Source organism: Condylura cristata, unplaced genomic scaffold (assembly GCF_000260355.1).
Source record: "Condylura cristata isolate star-nosed mole 26May11 unplaced genomic scaffold, ConCri1.0 scaffold00008, whole genome shotgun sequence".
NCBI lineage: Eukaryota > Metazoa > Chordata > Mammalia > Eulipotyphla > Talpidae > Condylura > Condylura cristata.
Window position 1 is genome coordinate 58,947,653 of NW_004567109.1, and position 15,677 is coordinate 58,963,329.

At 48.6% G+C, this 15,677-nt stretch overlaps 1 protein-coding gene across 2 annotated transcripts in view; it reads right to left on the reverse strand.

Moving 5' to 3' along the window:
* Positions 1-15,671, reverse strand: part of SH3PXD2B (SH3 and PX domains 2B) — a 107,613-nt gene extending 91,942 nt beyond the window's left edge. For both annotated transcript variants that reach the window (XM_012722573.1, XM_012722572.1), the window contains exon 1: positions 15,561-15,671. In XM_012722573.1, coding sequence (XP_012578027.1) covers positions 15,561-15,635 — 75 coding nt within the window. In that variant the 5' untranslated portion in view covers positions 15,636-15,671. The remainder of the gene's footprint in view (positions 1-15,560) is intronic.
* Positions 15,672-15,677: the final 6 nt, after the last annotated feature.

Genomic DNA, 15,677 nt, shown 5'->3' on the forward strand with positions numbered 1-15,677 from the left:
AACATCAAAGCTGGGCATCCTGGCCAGGCGACAGGCAGGACTGCCCAGAAAGAGTACCTAAGTTGGAATAAGATACTCCCTAACTCACATGCACCCCCTAATCCAACCTCATCTCTGTGGCACTCTGGGTTTGGGGACATGAAGGAGATAAACAGAACTAGATGAGAACAAGAAGAGAGTAAGCTCTCAGGCCACGGCCACCTACTCAGGGTGTCATGAGGCGGGCACAGATTCCTGCAGGTAAAGGAGGAGGGCTGTATCTATGGGTTCCAAACTTTGTACAACCAGTGAGCCCCTTTTCTTGCATGAAATCACCCAATGGTCAAGCTTTTGGATCCTCCTCACCACCCCGATCTACCCTGTTGGGTGCCTCATTTGGCAGAGACTACATCCTTCAGCCCCAAATCCAACCCTATGCAGCCTTTTCTGCCAGGTTCCTGGGCTTCATATGTGAGTATGTGAAGAGAAACTGGCCCTCTCTTTCTCCCTCCCTCCAGGATGCTTTCCTGACCTCCACCATCCTGCACCATCCACCCACCTCCAAAGAAACCTGGGATACATAAAAAATAATACGATATACAATAGAATGTAATTGCTCACAATAACCAAGGGCCAGCGTGTTTCCTATAAGGCTGCACCCTGTTTCCATTCTGCAGTGGAGGAAAGTAACGCCCAAAGAGGTCAAGTAAGTTGTTCGATTCAACTGAGAATCAGCAGCTGATATCAACATCCAAGTTCTGTACAATGGTCCCCACCAGAGACCACGCAATGGCTTCTATCTTCCCAGACACTCTTCTCAGCATAGTAAGATCACACTGTTCATAAGATCACACTGTTCATGTCTTTTTTACTTGCGTTATAGGATAGCTTCCCCCCCCCCATTTCATTAAAAATCCTTTGAACACATCATTTTTAAAGGATCCTTACCAGTCACTGTAAGATTGTATTGGGCTATGTATATGTAATGCACATGTATATGTACTATGACAATGTAGTCATGTACCACGTGATTGACATATGTCAGTGAGAAGCACATGGTCCCAACGGGCTGTACGTTCAGCCCTGGTTTGTGGGGGGCTATCCCATCTGGCTTTGTTCACCCCTTCACCCCTACCATGTGAAACAAGACAGCAACAGTGGAAACAGCACAGGCTCTGAGCTAGACAGACCAGGGTTCCAATCCTGGCCACACCACATCCTACAACTTAGGAGCCTCAGTTTCTCCACCTGTAAAACAGAGATGATAATAGCAGTATGAACTATCTCTCTGGGCTATTGTGAAGTATAAATGGGATAATGTCTGTGAGATGTCTGTTACCCTGTGAGGTGCACATGATGATAACATGGTCTAATGATGCATCTCTCAGAATGGATCCCCATCGGGAAGTGACTTCATTTATGTTGTGTCATGGGACTGGAGATGCAAAGGGTAAGTGGTTACCCAAGGTCACCCAGCATATGACACAACAGGATCTGAAGCCAGGGTCTATGACATGGTAGGAAAAGTCCCAGGATATGTAGGTCTGATGGGTCTTGGGTCACATCGTAAGTATCTGGCACACAGTGGGTGCTCAACAGAGAAGACAGGAAAGGTCTCTCATGGGTCATCTAAGAAGCACTTAACAGCTGCTGGAGTTTAGAAGCTTTCAAATGAAAAACACAACTCTTCTTGATCTTGAGGGACGACTAGGAGTTCTCCAGCTGAGTGCCAGCACCTGATGGCACTTGCTAAGTCTTAGTGATCTTATTACACAGTAGAGAAAAGTGACTTTCACATTTAGGTCACTTGTACAAAGTCATACAGCTGGTGAGGGGGTTGCTAGACATTGAACCCAGGATACCCATTCCTAACCAAGAAGACTAGGGGACACATTTCCCCTGACTCCCAGGAACACCAGAGCTGAGTTCAAATCCTGTCCCTACCATGTAACAACTGGTGACTCTGAGCAACAACTGGGTTTTGAAAAGTTAAGGCGTCCACACTTGTGAAGCCGAGCACAGTGCCGGTGTGGGGCGGAAGCTCTACTGCATGGAGATCCAGTGAGCTCATCAGTCATGGCCCCATCCATACTCAGTGTGCCACTGTACACTGCCCCCGCCATGTGAAACAAGGCAGCGACAGTGGAAACAACACAGCCTCTGAGCTAGACAGACCAGGGTTCCAATCCTGGCCACACCAGGATACAACTTAGGAGCCTCAGTTTCCCCACCTATAAAACAGAGATGATAATAGCAGTATGAACTATCTCTCTGGGCTGTTGTGAAGTATAAACGGGATAATGTCTGTGAGATGTCTGTTACCCTGGTGGTTCTTAACTCCCTGCCATGTTCGCAGGATAGGTTTTTCATGCTGATACCTACCTAGATCATTAGGCTGAACCAAGGGAAACTGCCCTTTTTCTAGGTTAAAAATTGTCAGTTTCGGGCCCTCCCTGGTGGCGCAGCGGGTTAAAGCACAGCACTGAGAATCTAAAGCCACTTCCCCATGAGTTCGATCCCCGCCTGCCCCGGAGGTGACCACATGGCGTGGCAGACCTCTCCTGACCCGCCCGCTGCTCCCCTCAGCAGTGTACTTCGTAGATCTGCCTGTTCTGCTCCCCGCTCTGTCTCTCGTGAAGCCTCTCGCCACCCCTAAGCCTCTAGCCTGTACCCCAGTTCTGTATGCACAAATAAATAAATCTTTAAAAAAAAAATTGTCAGTTTCAGATGGTTCACCCCAACAGCATCTCAGGGGCTTAGAGGATACTGTCTGTCCCCTAACTGTCCACAGAACTAGGCTAAGAAACATAGTGGTACTTGAGTGTTTACTATGTGTCACATATTCCCCTTACAGACAAAGACATGGAGGTTCTGAGTGTCGACCTCAAAGTGGCAAAGCCAAGATCTGCACCCAGGTCTGGCTGCTTCCAAAGCCCAAACTTTGAGCACTATGGCACATTGCTTAGTCTGATCATCAGAGCTGAACAATCCGATTCTCAGTTCTAAGGATGTCAGTGGTGAGAAGATGACCACCGGGGCAGCTACAGTGCCACTAGAGGAATGCGCCTCGCACTTGTTCCGACTTAGACTGGATCACAGGAGCTCAGGGTCTGATGGGAGAGGAGAGAGTCAAGGGCAACTGAACCGAAGTGTGGGTGCCATGGTGGTGGGGAAACATCAAAGCTGGGCATCCTGGCCAGGCGACAGGCAGGACTGCCCAGAAAGAGTACCTAAGTTGGAATAAGATACTCCCTAACTCACATGCACCCCCTAATCCAACCTCATCTCTGTGGCACTCTGGGTTTGGGGACATGAAGGAGATAAACAGAACTAGATGAGAACAAGAAGAGAGTAAGCTCTCAGGCCACGGCCACCTACTCAGGGTGTCATGAGGCGGGCACAGATTCCTGCAGGTAAAGGAGGAGGGCTGTATCTATGGGTTCCAAACTTTGTACAACCAGTGAGCCCCTTTTCTTGCATGAAATCACCCAATGGTCAAGCTTTTGGATCCTCCTCACCACCCCGATCTACCCTGTTGGGTGCCTCATTTGGCAGAGACTACATCCTTCAGCCCCAAATCCAACCCTATGCAGCCTTTTCTGCCAGGTTCCTGGGCTTCATATGTGAGTATGTGAAGAGAAACTGGCCCTCTCTTTCTCCCTCCCTCCAGGATGCTTTCCTGACCTCCACCATCCTGCACCATCCACCCACCTCCAAAGAAACCTGGGATACATAAAAAATAATACGATATACAATAGAATGTAATTGCTCACAATAACCAAGGGCCAGCGTGTTTCCTATAAGGCTGCACCCTGTTTCCATTCTGCAGTGGAGGAAAGTAACGCCCAAAGAGGTCAAGTAAGTTGTTCGATTCAACTGAGAATCAGCAGCTGATATCAACATCCAAGTTCTGTACAATGGTCCCCACCAGAGACCACGCAATGGCTTCTATCTTCCCAGACACTCTTCTCAGCATAGTAAGATCACACTGTTCATAAGATCACACTGTTCATGTCTTTTTTACTTGCGTTATAGGATAGCTTCCCCCCCCATTTCATTAAAAATCCTTTGAACACATCATTTTTAAAGGATCCTTACCAGTCACTGTAAGATGATATATCATTATTTAGTCATGGCTCCACTGCTAAGAATTCAGGCTATTTTCAACATTGTTTTAATTATCACCTGCTGAATATCCAATATATAAATCTTTGGGAAAATTGCTTTATATCTTTGGGGTGGATATATGGACAGAGACACCCTAGGTAGTTCACTGAGAGGCTATTTTTCAATATATGGTCATTATAGATTGCCTGTGTCATATTACTGGGGGTGCGGTGGGGGGGGGGGAAGACTTAAAAATGCAGATCATACCATTGGGGATTACAATTAAGAAGAAAAAAAATGTACAAAATGATGTAAAAATAAACTATTATATTATATATATATATATATATATATAAATTTAAAAAATGCACATCATGCAACAATGATGAAGGATGGAGAAGATAATACCTAATGATAGGCTCTAAGCCTTCTGAAACCCCCAGCAAGTACTATCCTTACCCTCATTTTACACATGAAGAAACTGAGGCACAAGGACTAAGGGACTTGTCCAAGGTCACACAGCAGGTGTGAGAGCCAGGTCAAGCCTATGCCATCTGGGCTCCAAGCCCAAATTCTCAAATTCCGACCCAGAAGTCTTTCATCATTATTTGTGGTATGGAACTATTTGAAGACTGTGGACTTCTCAGAGTTATTTAAAATCAATAAAATGAAACATGGAGGAAAACAAATGAAAGTTATACATTGGACTATAATAAAAATGTTTCAAAAAGCAAAATTGTGAATAGAGGTACCCCTCTACTAATGCAATAAATACAAAGTCTAGTGGGCAGTTGAGCACTACCATGATGCTGAGAGAGTGCTGAGTACAAATAAATGATCGATTTTTCTATTCAAGCAACAACTGGAAGTGAAAGGTGAGTACTGGCAAGTGTCACAAGTATGCCTAGTATCACTTAGGGTAGCTGCCTGCATTTATAACAGAAGGTAGTGCTCAATTACTACTAAAGGTTAGTAGAACTAAAGATGGACTTTCCTCCCCTCCACGTTCAAGGACCTCTTAAATTATAGCCACATGAAGAGCTTCTCTGCTAACTGGCCTTTTCTGCCTCAGAACACCCATCTCCTTTGACCCCTGCTCAGAATGCACCTCTCTGTCCCAGCAGGGAATGGAAAGCCCACATGCCAGACCTCTTCTCTGTCCCCACAGCCCCAAGGCAGGCCCATTCACAGCCAGTATGACGTGGAGAAGCCTCTCAAGCAGATGGTGACCTCTGTGAGGACACAGGCTGTATGGTCACCCCAGCCTCTCTCCGGCTCGGGGCCAGCCCTGGCCGAGGGCAGACAATAAACCCACATCTGTGCAGCTGACTGGCAGCCAAGGGTGGCCCGAAGCCACAGGCTGCTGATTCACACCTTGGCTGGGGAGGAGGAAATGGTGACGCCACCACACGGGTTTCTAGCTTTCTTTGCCAGTACAGTGGGCAGGGGGGGTCCCAGCAATTCTGCTTAATTAAGCAAAATAGAAAATATTATCCTTATGTGCTTAAAGGCACCATTTCCCTTCTAGTCTGGGGTGGGGTGGGGGTGAGCTGACCGAAGCCTATTTCTAGTCCACATTAGGCAGGAGAGACATTCATGATCCTGGGCAAAGTACTTCTTTTGAAGCCTCAGTTTCCATATTTGTGAACTGGGCTGATACCTAGGAACAGGCATTGATGGTCCCCCCTGCCCAGGCTTCGACCCCATTCTCAGCAACAGCACCATGAGCTTCCGACAACAAAGCTCACTCCTGCTATTTGCAATTCCAGTGGGACTGTCCGTCTTGATATCCAGCCCAAGCCTGGCCAAAGGACGGTCAGGTGACCTGGATGGGCCAGATTCTCTTGTAGGGGAACTGGCCTCTTGAGAGGCTCAAAGGACCAAGGACAGGCAGCTGCCTACCTCTGGCTGTGCCCCGATGCCCTCTCATCATATGGCTCCAGGTGCCCTGGTCCTTTCTGTGACTGAGTGTGGAGCTTTCCCCTTAGTTCTGCCAGAGCCATCTTTCTAGTCCATTCTTAGGGGCTTAAGTTCGCCAGGCTGATTTCTGTCATTTGCGACCCAAGAATCTTGACCAACACTCCTTAGCTCACAAAGCAGCTGAATTTCTCCCAAATTTTAGAAATATTACTGGTCCTTCTCATATTACTCCCTCCCTAACTTCACCTTCCCTGGCCCCATAGAACCCTTCTTGTGGACAGGGCTCTCCTCCAGCCTCTCAGGTTAGTCTGTACTCTCCCTCCCCACCCACATGGAACCTCCCCATCCACCTGGAACCTCCCCACCCACCTGGAAAGGCCTCCTACACCACCATGCCAGGGCTGTGCCTTTCCATACCGGCTCCTCCTAACTACACTCATGACTAGGCCCTGGATAACCCTGCCCCAGAGGCCTGGAGCTTTGACCTTCCTGAGTGTGGGGTACATGACTTCTATCTGCTTGTGGTTCCTGCACTACTCAGGTGCCCCCAATCCGTCTGGCCCCTACCTATCTGTCAGGCTTCATCTTCATCTCTCAAATCTTTCTTGCTTTTTGCAGGCAAGCATCATGCCAGAGTTTCTACTTCCTTGCCCTCCTGTTCCCTCTGCCTCAAATTCCTTACCCATCTCCACCTGGCAACATCCCTCCCATATTTAGTAATCAGCCTCGGGGTCACCTCCACTGGGCTGTCTTCTCCAAGTTCAGCTTCCCCAGAACCCAAAGGTACAGCCTCTGGCCATCCCCCAACTTTCAGGTTAGTCCAGAAAGGCCCTGTCTACCTGTCTCTCTGGGGACAATAAGCTTTCTGAGGCCTGAATTCTTGGTTTACATATCTGTATATTATCCCTGCCCTTCAAAGTCCCTGGTCTCAGACAAGAAAATAATAATAATAATAATAATGATGATGAACAGCTATATAACAGAGACATTTTACAGGGGTGGGGTGGGGAATGGGATCAAAAACAGTTGGGGGGAGGGCAGTGCACTGGACTATGGTGATGGCACATGGGTGATTTGGTGATGGGAAGCCCACGGGGACTATAAATGAGATGGAAAAATGCACAAAATGATGTAAAAATAAACTATTATATATTTAAAAAAAAAAGTGCCTGGTCTCTGGAAGGATCTAAATTGGTTCTCAAAAAACACTGTCAGTATTACAAGATGGAAGGTTCCTTACCTTTTTTTTTTTTTTTTGGGAAAGTGGTGGTTCTGGCGTTTTTGCCAGACACGACCAGTAGAATTTAAATTTCAAATAAGCAATGAGTAACTTTTTAGTCTAAGGCAGGCCCCACATATCACATGTGCATCTAAAATTCAGACTTAACTGAGCACCTAGTATTTTCAGTTGCTGGCTCTGGCAACCAACCCCGCCCTCAGGTGGCCTGCAGATGGGTGTGCAAAATGGGTGGTAGTGGCTTGCCCTAGGGGTGACAGAAACACCCCTAGTCCCATCTCCCTTTGCTACCTGGAGAAGGGTTAGGGCTTAGGCTTACCCTCTGCCTGCAGGGGTGGCAGGTACAGGGAGAGAATGCCCTGTATTCTGGAGGACTGGCTGGCAGAATGATGGCTGCGGTCTGTAGCTCCGGCCAGGGCACAGTTCCCGAGGAGTGAGCCACACCAGTCCCTGCCCCCTGTTCCACTGGGGGAGATGCCGAGCCTCCTGTGTCTCTTATTAGCCAGTTGGCAGGGATGCCAGCTCCACCCAGAGTCCAACTGACCCCCTGATGAAGAATCTGAGAAAGAGACCACAAGGCCCAGAGTGTGGGCAGCACCCCAGGCCAGGAAGCTTCCAGGGCAAATGCGCCAGCAGCCACCCTTCTCTGGCTTTCTGCACAAAAGCTCACTTATTCTCTTCTCCAAAGTCACCTACTTTCCAGAGAAGGCTCAGGGCCAATGACGAGTAAGTGGCAGAACCGGAATGGAACCCATCTCTGACTGCAGATGCCATGCACCCACCCCTCCAGTGAGGGAGGCTCCTTTAAAATTTCTTTTTTTAAAGATTTATTTATGCATTCATATAGAACTGGGGTAGAGGCCAGAGGTGCAGGGGCGGTGAGAAGATTCACAAGAGACAAAGTGGAGAAAGAGCAGGCAGACAGATGAAGTACACTGCTGAGGGGAGCAGCAAGCAGGTCAGGAGAGGTCTGACGCGCCATGTGGATCACTTCTGGAGCCAGGGATTATACTCCACTGAAGCAGCTGTGGCTCGCTTGCAGTGCTGCGCTTTAACCACTGTACCACCAGGGAGGACCGACGGAGGCTCCTTTAGCCAAGCGTCGGGACCTGCAACTTGTTGTTTGCACCACTGAGCTGATAGATTGCTCACACATGGCCCCCCTTCCTGTAGCTGCAGTGACCCACAGCTGGCCTTTAGCTCTGATGGCGAGAAGACCACTGAGTCACGGCCTCTGAGACCATTCCCCCTCTTGCAGCCCTTCCTCCAAGGAAAGATCATGCACCCCAGCAACCAGGCAGAGTGTGCTAGAAGAGGAGCATGAGGAATGTTGAGGTCCCTCTTGTCCTTCCTTGGAAGTGCCTCCTAGGTACCTCTGAGTAGGTGCCAAGTGGCCATACAAGATAAGCAGGGAAGGGAAGGGATACACCTGTGAACCAAAGGACCTTTTTGGTGCCCCCATGACCTTGGGGCAGACCATCAAACTCTGGCCCACAATTCTTTCCACCCTGCCTGGCTGCCAGCACTCTGGGAAGACCTGGCCCTGCTGAGTGAGGAGCATTTTAACTAGAAAAGCATCTGTTCAGGCCGCCCCACACTGTATTTTAAACTCATCTCTTTGCCGTGCTTAGGCTTGCAGACTGCAGAGCCACATCTAGAGACCTCTAGCTGGGCTTTGAGTTTGGGAAGCATCCTAGAGGTTAGCGTCCACCTGGGGTGGGGAGGACAGGACCTCAGAGAGGTTGAGGAACCCCAGGGTGGCAGGATGTGGGAACCTAGCTGGAGCCGCCACAGTTTGGCACTGCTTCTTTTTAAAAATGAGCATTTGCTGTTCTTTATTTTTACTAAAAATAGGAATATGTGTTCGCTGCAGAATATTTGGAAAACACAGAAAAGCACAGACGAGCAAAAAGAAAAAAGTGGCATCTATTTGCTCAGCTACATTTCTGTGCTTACATACACATTTTCACCCTTCATTTTTAATCTAGTGGAAATCAGCCTGAGCACGTTCTTTCGCAATCAGCATTTACTATTTAATATTCACAGGACAGGAGACCCTCTTGATTTGAGCCATCTTGATGATGTTTCATCCTATAGGTACAGTAGTAAGGTTTATGCTCACGACTAGTGGGTATTTACGCCTGACCAACTTTTTAGAGTTGTAAATGATAGTGCAAGACAGGCGGTGGCACCCTGCCCGCTCGCCTACCCATGGGGAAAAAAGCACCCTATTCCCTTCTCCCCGGACCACTTGGAGAAGGCCAACGACTTCTCCAGAACCACTCAGCGTAGGAGTGTATGAGCACACTACTATAACTCTCAGCCCAACACCTTAGGCCAGGGGCAGGGAGGCACTGACTCTTCACTTTACTCTGTAAAGGTGGATCTTCATTATCCCCATTTGGCAGAAGAGGAAACTAAGGAGCAGAGAGGGTAAGTAATTTGTCTACATTGCATAGCTGGTAGAATGTAGAGCAGGGATTTGAACCCAGGCTGCCTGGGAAGAAGGCGAGGCTCAAAACCAAGTCTTCTCATCATGAAGATGATTTATCCCACCTAGCAGGAGGGAAGAAGTGAGGGCCTAAAAATTAAAAGGCACAAGAAGGAAGACACTTAGGATAAGTTCTCATTTAACAACTTGGGCAGGACTTGGGAACCCTACACTTTTATCATCCTGTGATGAGCAGGCCCTTGAACAACATCATTTCCTCAGCAAAGCTTTAAACAAATGACGTTACAGGAGGATCTGTTGTACTCACTTTGTAGATGCAGAAATGAAGACTGGGCTGAGTTAAGTCACCCAAGGTCATGCAGCAATTGACCCTAGATACGTTTGTCTCTGACACCCCAAGTTTTTTCCACTCAAGTTCGTGGTGTGTTCCAGAGCACTGAGCTCACCAGCCAGAAGCCTCCTAGAGACCAAAACAAGAATGCAGTAACACCTAATCTTCTTTGCAAAACTCAGCTGCTCGGAACAGTGATGCCTGGGCTCTGGAGTCTGGCAGCGGGAGGAACACAGAGTCTGTGGCTCATTACTCTGGGGGTTCCCTGGAATGAGACAGCTAAAGGTTTGGGGGTGGCTTGTGTGTCATCCATCAAGGGTGAAGGAAAGGTAAGATAAAGGAGGGTCCAGGATGGAGAAACGGGACCAGAAGCCTAAGTGAACCCAACTGAGGTCACTTGGCTCAGAGGTGGGATCACAGGGCTGCCACCTCTCCCAGATACGTAGATATCTGGCTCAATTCCTGTGCATCACTACTGCTGTGTGACCTCAGGCACATGGTTCAACCTCTCTGGGCCACCAGTTTCAAGGGTAAAATGAGAATGCTAATGTAAGTAGCTGAAGGATTAAGGTCCTGAGTGTATAAATAAATCATACACACTAGTAGAAGACAGCTCAATACTGAAAAAAGGGCAATGGATAAAATGGGCAATTCACAGAAGAGGAAACTCAAATGGCTGATAAAAATGTAAAAAGATGCTCCACTTCAGTAGTAAGCAGGGAAATGCAAATCCACACCACCGTGAGATATTATTTTACCTCCACTCGACTGGGAAAAACTAAAAAGTCTGACAATTCAGAGTGTGAGCAAGAACATGAAGCAAAGGGATCCTCAGACATGGCTCCGGGGATGTAAGGTAAGTTACACAAACCCTGAGAACCAGCACCCCGGCCTCGGGCATATGTGCAAGTAGCAGCTACACGTCCTGCTGGAAAGATCCTAAAAGGCCCTTCCAGGAGCTGAAATCAACAGGGGTATAATCCGAAGTGGAATACTAACCAGCAGTTAAAATGAACTGGTGTTGTATCAGCAGAGCCCTCACATTATAATGTTTTTATACAGTTTTGAAACATTCAATACAAGATTTTGGAGGACTGTTAAAAAGTCAAAACATTAAAATGTTTTGGGGGCTGCAGTGGGCAGGAGGAGGCTGATTGTAAATGGGGTAAGGGCTCTTTTGGGGGGGTGAAAGACATAAAATTGGATTGTGATGATGGCTATACAACTCAATACATTGTCAGCAAATCATATTCTTAATAAGGGGTGAACTTCATGGTACATATATTACATTCCAACAACGCTGTTAAAAAAGAAAACATCTACTAGTGTGTTTTTAAAATGTGCATGGGAATGGTAAATATTAAATGTATGCTGTTTCTTTGGGGGTGTTAGTATTAGGAGGGCATATCAGAGGCTTTGCATATGCAATATCTTATTTCTTAAAAAAGGATCTAAAAATATGGCAAAATGTAAACATCTGGCAGAGCTGGCTGGTAGGTATGTTTTTTATTATTATATATATCTGTATAATGATTTTTATAACAGGGCTATTTTTAGGGCTGCTGTGATGACTAATACAAAGGGCTTAATCAGTGCTGGGCCTACAACTGATCAAGTATCAGTTATTAGGGTTATTGCTACTTTAACTATTACTACCACCATTTTGTTCTCTTAGCCTCTAAAGATCTCAAGAGCAAGCCAGCATCTCCTTCTGCTAACAGAGTTGCACTCCCAAACCCATCTGGACATCCCTGTCCAGTGCAGTAAATGAAACAATCCAAACATAAAAAACCCTGAACCTATAGGGAGCCCTTCAGCCTCTCTTCAACTCAGAGGGTAACCTAACTGGAAAGGGTCTCCCTGGGGTGGGGGTCGGGGGGCATCACACATGAATTCTACCCTTGCTATTCCTCTAGAAAGCTCTGGAACAGGCAAAGAAGGGTTGCATCCTTCAAAGACTTCATCTTCCTACCTCTAACAGAAGGTGGTGGGTCCTTCTCCAAATTATAATATGTTGATACTATCACCACTGATAATCCCTACCCATGGGGATTTCAGAGCTCTAGGGGCTTCTGCCCCTGCATTCTCCAGACCTGGCCTGCAGCTCTGTCCCTGGGCCCACAGAGTGTCTGCTCACAGGTGAAGGAGGCTGGGATAGCATCGAGAAAGGCAGCTTCCACGGAGAAGATGCCACTGCAGATAGAACAGGTGGCCCAGCCCTGATATTCCAGATGCAGTTCTCCAGTGACAGTGTCAGTACTTGTGACCTCCATTCCCTCTAAGGCAACTCAGATGCGCTGGTGATGGTCCAGGTGGGGAAAAGGATAAGGAGGGTGGTGGAGATGAGAATGAGGGGCATGGTGAGGAGAACACCCCATAACATATGCATATTCTAGTATAGGGGGTGAGGTTAGGAGTGGGGGAAAGAGCCATTTTGCCCCTCCATGGTTGATTGTCATAACTGGAGAGGAGGATTCTACTAGCATCTAGGGGACAGAGGCCAGAGATGCTGCTAAACATGCTACAATCCCTCCCACCAACAAAGAATGATCTGCCCTCATGTCCATGGCGAAATTCTACTTTACAGGGAAGCAGCAATGTTTAGAATGTACAGTGATAATAGACAGTGGAACTCAGAGTTCAGAGAGGTAAATAGATTCGCCCAAGGTCACACAGCAGATCATGGCAGAACGAGGAACTGTCCAACTCCTCTGTTCATGTTATCCTCCCAGGATGACTGGATTTGGTTCAGAAAGGATGATGCCTGATGAGATGAAATCCAGACCCATGAAAATAGCTGTTTCCATGCCATTTCTTTCCAGAATGGCAAGGGTGAGTATGGCTTAAGAACAGGTAAGGATGGCTGCCATCCTGGCATTAAATTTTCTAGGTACTTATGGATTTCAGTTCAACAGGCTTCAGTTCAAACCACTTTCTCTCTTCATCTGATAAAACCACGTGGCTGCTTACGGGGGGGGGGCGCCTTGAATCATAAGAGTGATGAAATTGTCATGTACAAAAACAAGTTGTTGGTGAAATCTCTCATGTGACTTCAGCATGTGCCCAATCAGAGTGACGTGTACACCACGGGGCAGGGAGGCAGGCAAGAAAGGTTATGGAACACCAACTCTCCTCCCCGGAGGAGGGCACACCATTCCCATATTACAGAAGAAATGACCCAGGCTCAGAGGTGACCCATGCAGCAAGTGGTAAATGCAAGGTCTGAATACAAACCAGTATTGTAACATTTAGAATTATGTCAAGAGGCTCCCAAATTGGGAGGGGAGGCTTAGTAACATGTCCCTCAAAGCTGCAGAACCTTTTAGAGTTGTCAAGGAGGCATCTAACTGAGCAGAGTAAGTCTCATGGTGATCACAAATGGCAGATTTCTCTATCTTTTTTTTTTTTTTTAAGATTGATTTATTTGTACATACAGAACTGGGGTACAGGCCAGAGGCTCAGGGGCGGTAGGATTCACCAGAGACAGAGTGGGGAGCAGAACAGGCAGATCTACGAAGTACACTGCTGAGGGGAGCAGCAGGCGGGTCAGAAGAGGTCTGCCGCGCCATGTGGTCACCTCCAGAGCAGGCGGGAATTGAACTCATGCGGAAGTGGCTTTAGCTTCTCAGTGCTGTGCTTTAACCTGCTGCGCCACCAGGGAGGGCCAGATTTCTCTATCTTTAAAGGGAACTTTGCATAGGAAAAGTCGGGGGTATAGTCTTTGGGAGGGTGAATGGTCTGGGATACACAACATCCTGGGCTCCAAGAGACTTCGATTTATAATCCCTGCTCTGTTCCTGTCTGTGATCTCAGTTACATGGCCTCACCTTTCTGAGCTTTAAGTTTTCTCATCTGTCAAGGGGTTTAAGAACTTCTTCCTGAAATGCTGTGACAGGGAGAGAAAAGAAAGAGCACTTGGACGATGATGCCCAGGTTAGGCAGCAGTGTCTAGCCTGGTCCTGTCAGCTCACAGGTCTGGTAGGTGGGAGCCTGGAGAATGTCAGACTTCCTCCCATGGCCATGTTGGTGAAAACTGTCTTTATAGCAAAGAGGCCGGTCAGGTTCACCCTCAACAGGCTCAAACAAGAAACCCAAGGTTTGGAAGCATTTGAAACAGTTGGCAGCAAAAAAAGGGGGGAAGAAAAAAGGACAATTTAGCTCAGCCCTGGAATCAAGGGAAACTTCACTCTATTTAAAGATGCCACAGGTCCAGGAAATAGCTTCCCACCTCCTGGCAAAGGGCTGAATAACTGGTTGCCCAGCCAATAACAATACAGACTCACACAGCACACCCTTTTTCTCTTAGTGCAGACTGGATGCCCACCTATCTCCTCTCAGAATTTTAGAGGTTGCTCGTGGCGGGCACACAGATCTGTATTGGAGTAATGAGGCTCTTGTGAAAAAAGATCCAAAGATGACTTTTGCAGGGGCCAAGGAGCTGAATTTAGCCAGCCAACGCCCTTTGCTATTCATTGTTCTACACTTCTTTGTTAGGATTTTCTCCCTCCCTCTTGCTCTTTTTCCCTTCCTGGTTAACTTCTCCCGCAGCAGCTCGCCTCTGCCACTGCCCCTTTCTCACCACCAGAGACACCATAGCCCCTTCTCTCCCGCAGCCAGGCCTCCCCAAGGCCTCACCTGGGCCCAGCCTCCCACAGCCCCGTGATCCCTCTGCTCAGAACCTCTGAGGTGGTCCTAGAGCCCCTGGAATCTGCAGATTCCGGCGCCTGTGCTGCTGCGGAAACCATTTCCCACCGACTGGTCACCCCGGGGCCCCAACACTTTCCAGCGGCTGGGGAAGCCTGAAAGCAGCTCCCCATTTGAAGCCCGAAGCCTTTTTGAGCCTCAGCCTTCCCATCTTTGACACTACTGGCCCATTTCTCAAGTCCTCGCCATCTGGAAACCAGATGACCATTTCACAAAGGTAGATACCTGGAGAGAACTTTCATACATTCTGAAGCACAAGTTATTTTGGGCGAGAGGGCAGGGGCTATTTTTAACCCTTTCAAGGCGCAGGTACTCAAAGCATCTGTCCTGAGAGAACACCCCTAAAGCTCAGGCCGGCTCCTCCGGGAGGACCAAGCAAAACTCGGCGATCCCTAAAGGGGCTACCTGTGGCTGGGCTGAGCGCCTCCGGAGCACACGGAGGCACCGAGTGGGCAGCCTGCAGGCGCTTCTTTCCTTTCCTCTTTCTGTCCCTATTACCAACACCGGCTGCGGACAGACTTTTCCAGGGACCGGCAGGACGAGAGTGGGGGGTGGGGACTGAGGGGAGTCGGAAAGGGGAAGAGGAGACGCAGAGACGATGGGGGCGAGGCGCGAGGACTGGAAGGAGGAGCAAAAGGGGGCAAAAAAGAGGGGGAGGGGGAGAGGGGAGGAGCCCTGAGAGACCCGGGCCGCGCAGCAGCAGGGCCGAGGGCCGAGAGGAGGGGGTGGGGGCAAAAAGCACAGAAGGCACAAGTTTTCAGAGCCCGGGGGCTGTTGGTCACCCCGGCCGGGCCCAGCGCGAGGGGGCGTGGGGACCGCGCGGCACTCACATAATGCTTGTTGGGCACCCGCCGCTTCTGCACGTCCAGCACCTTCACCTCCACGATGCTGCGCCGCGGCGGCATGGCCGCTCCTCCGCGAGGCCGAGCGCGGGTGTGGGGGGCGCG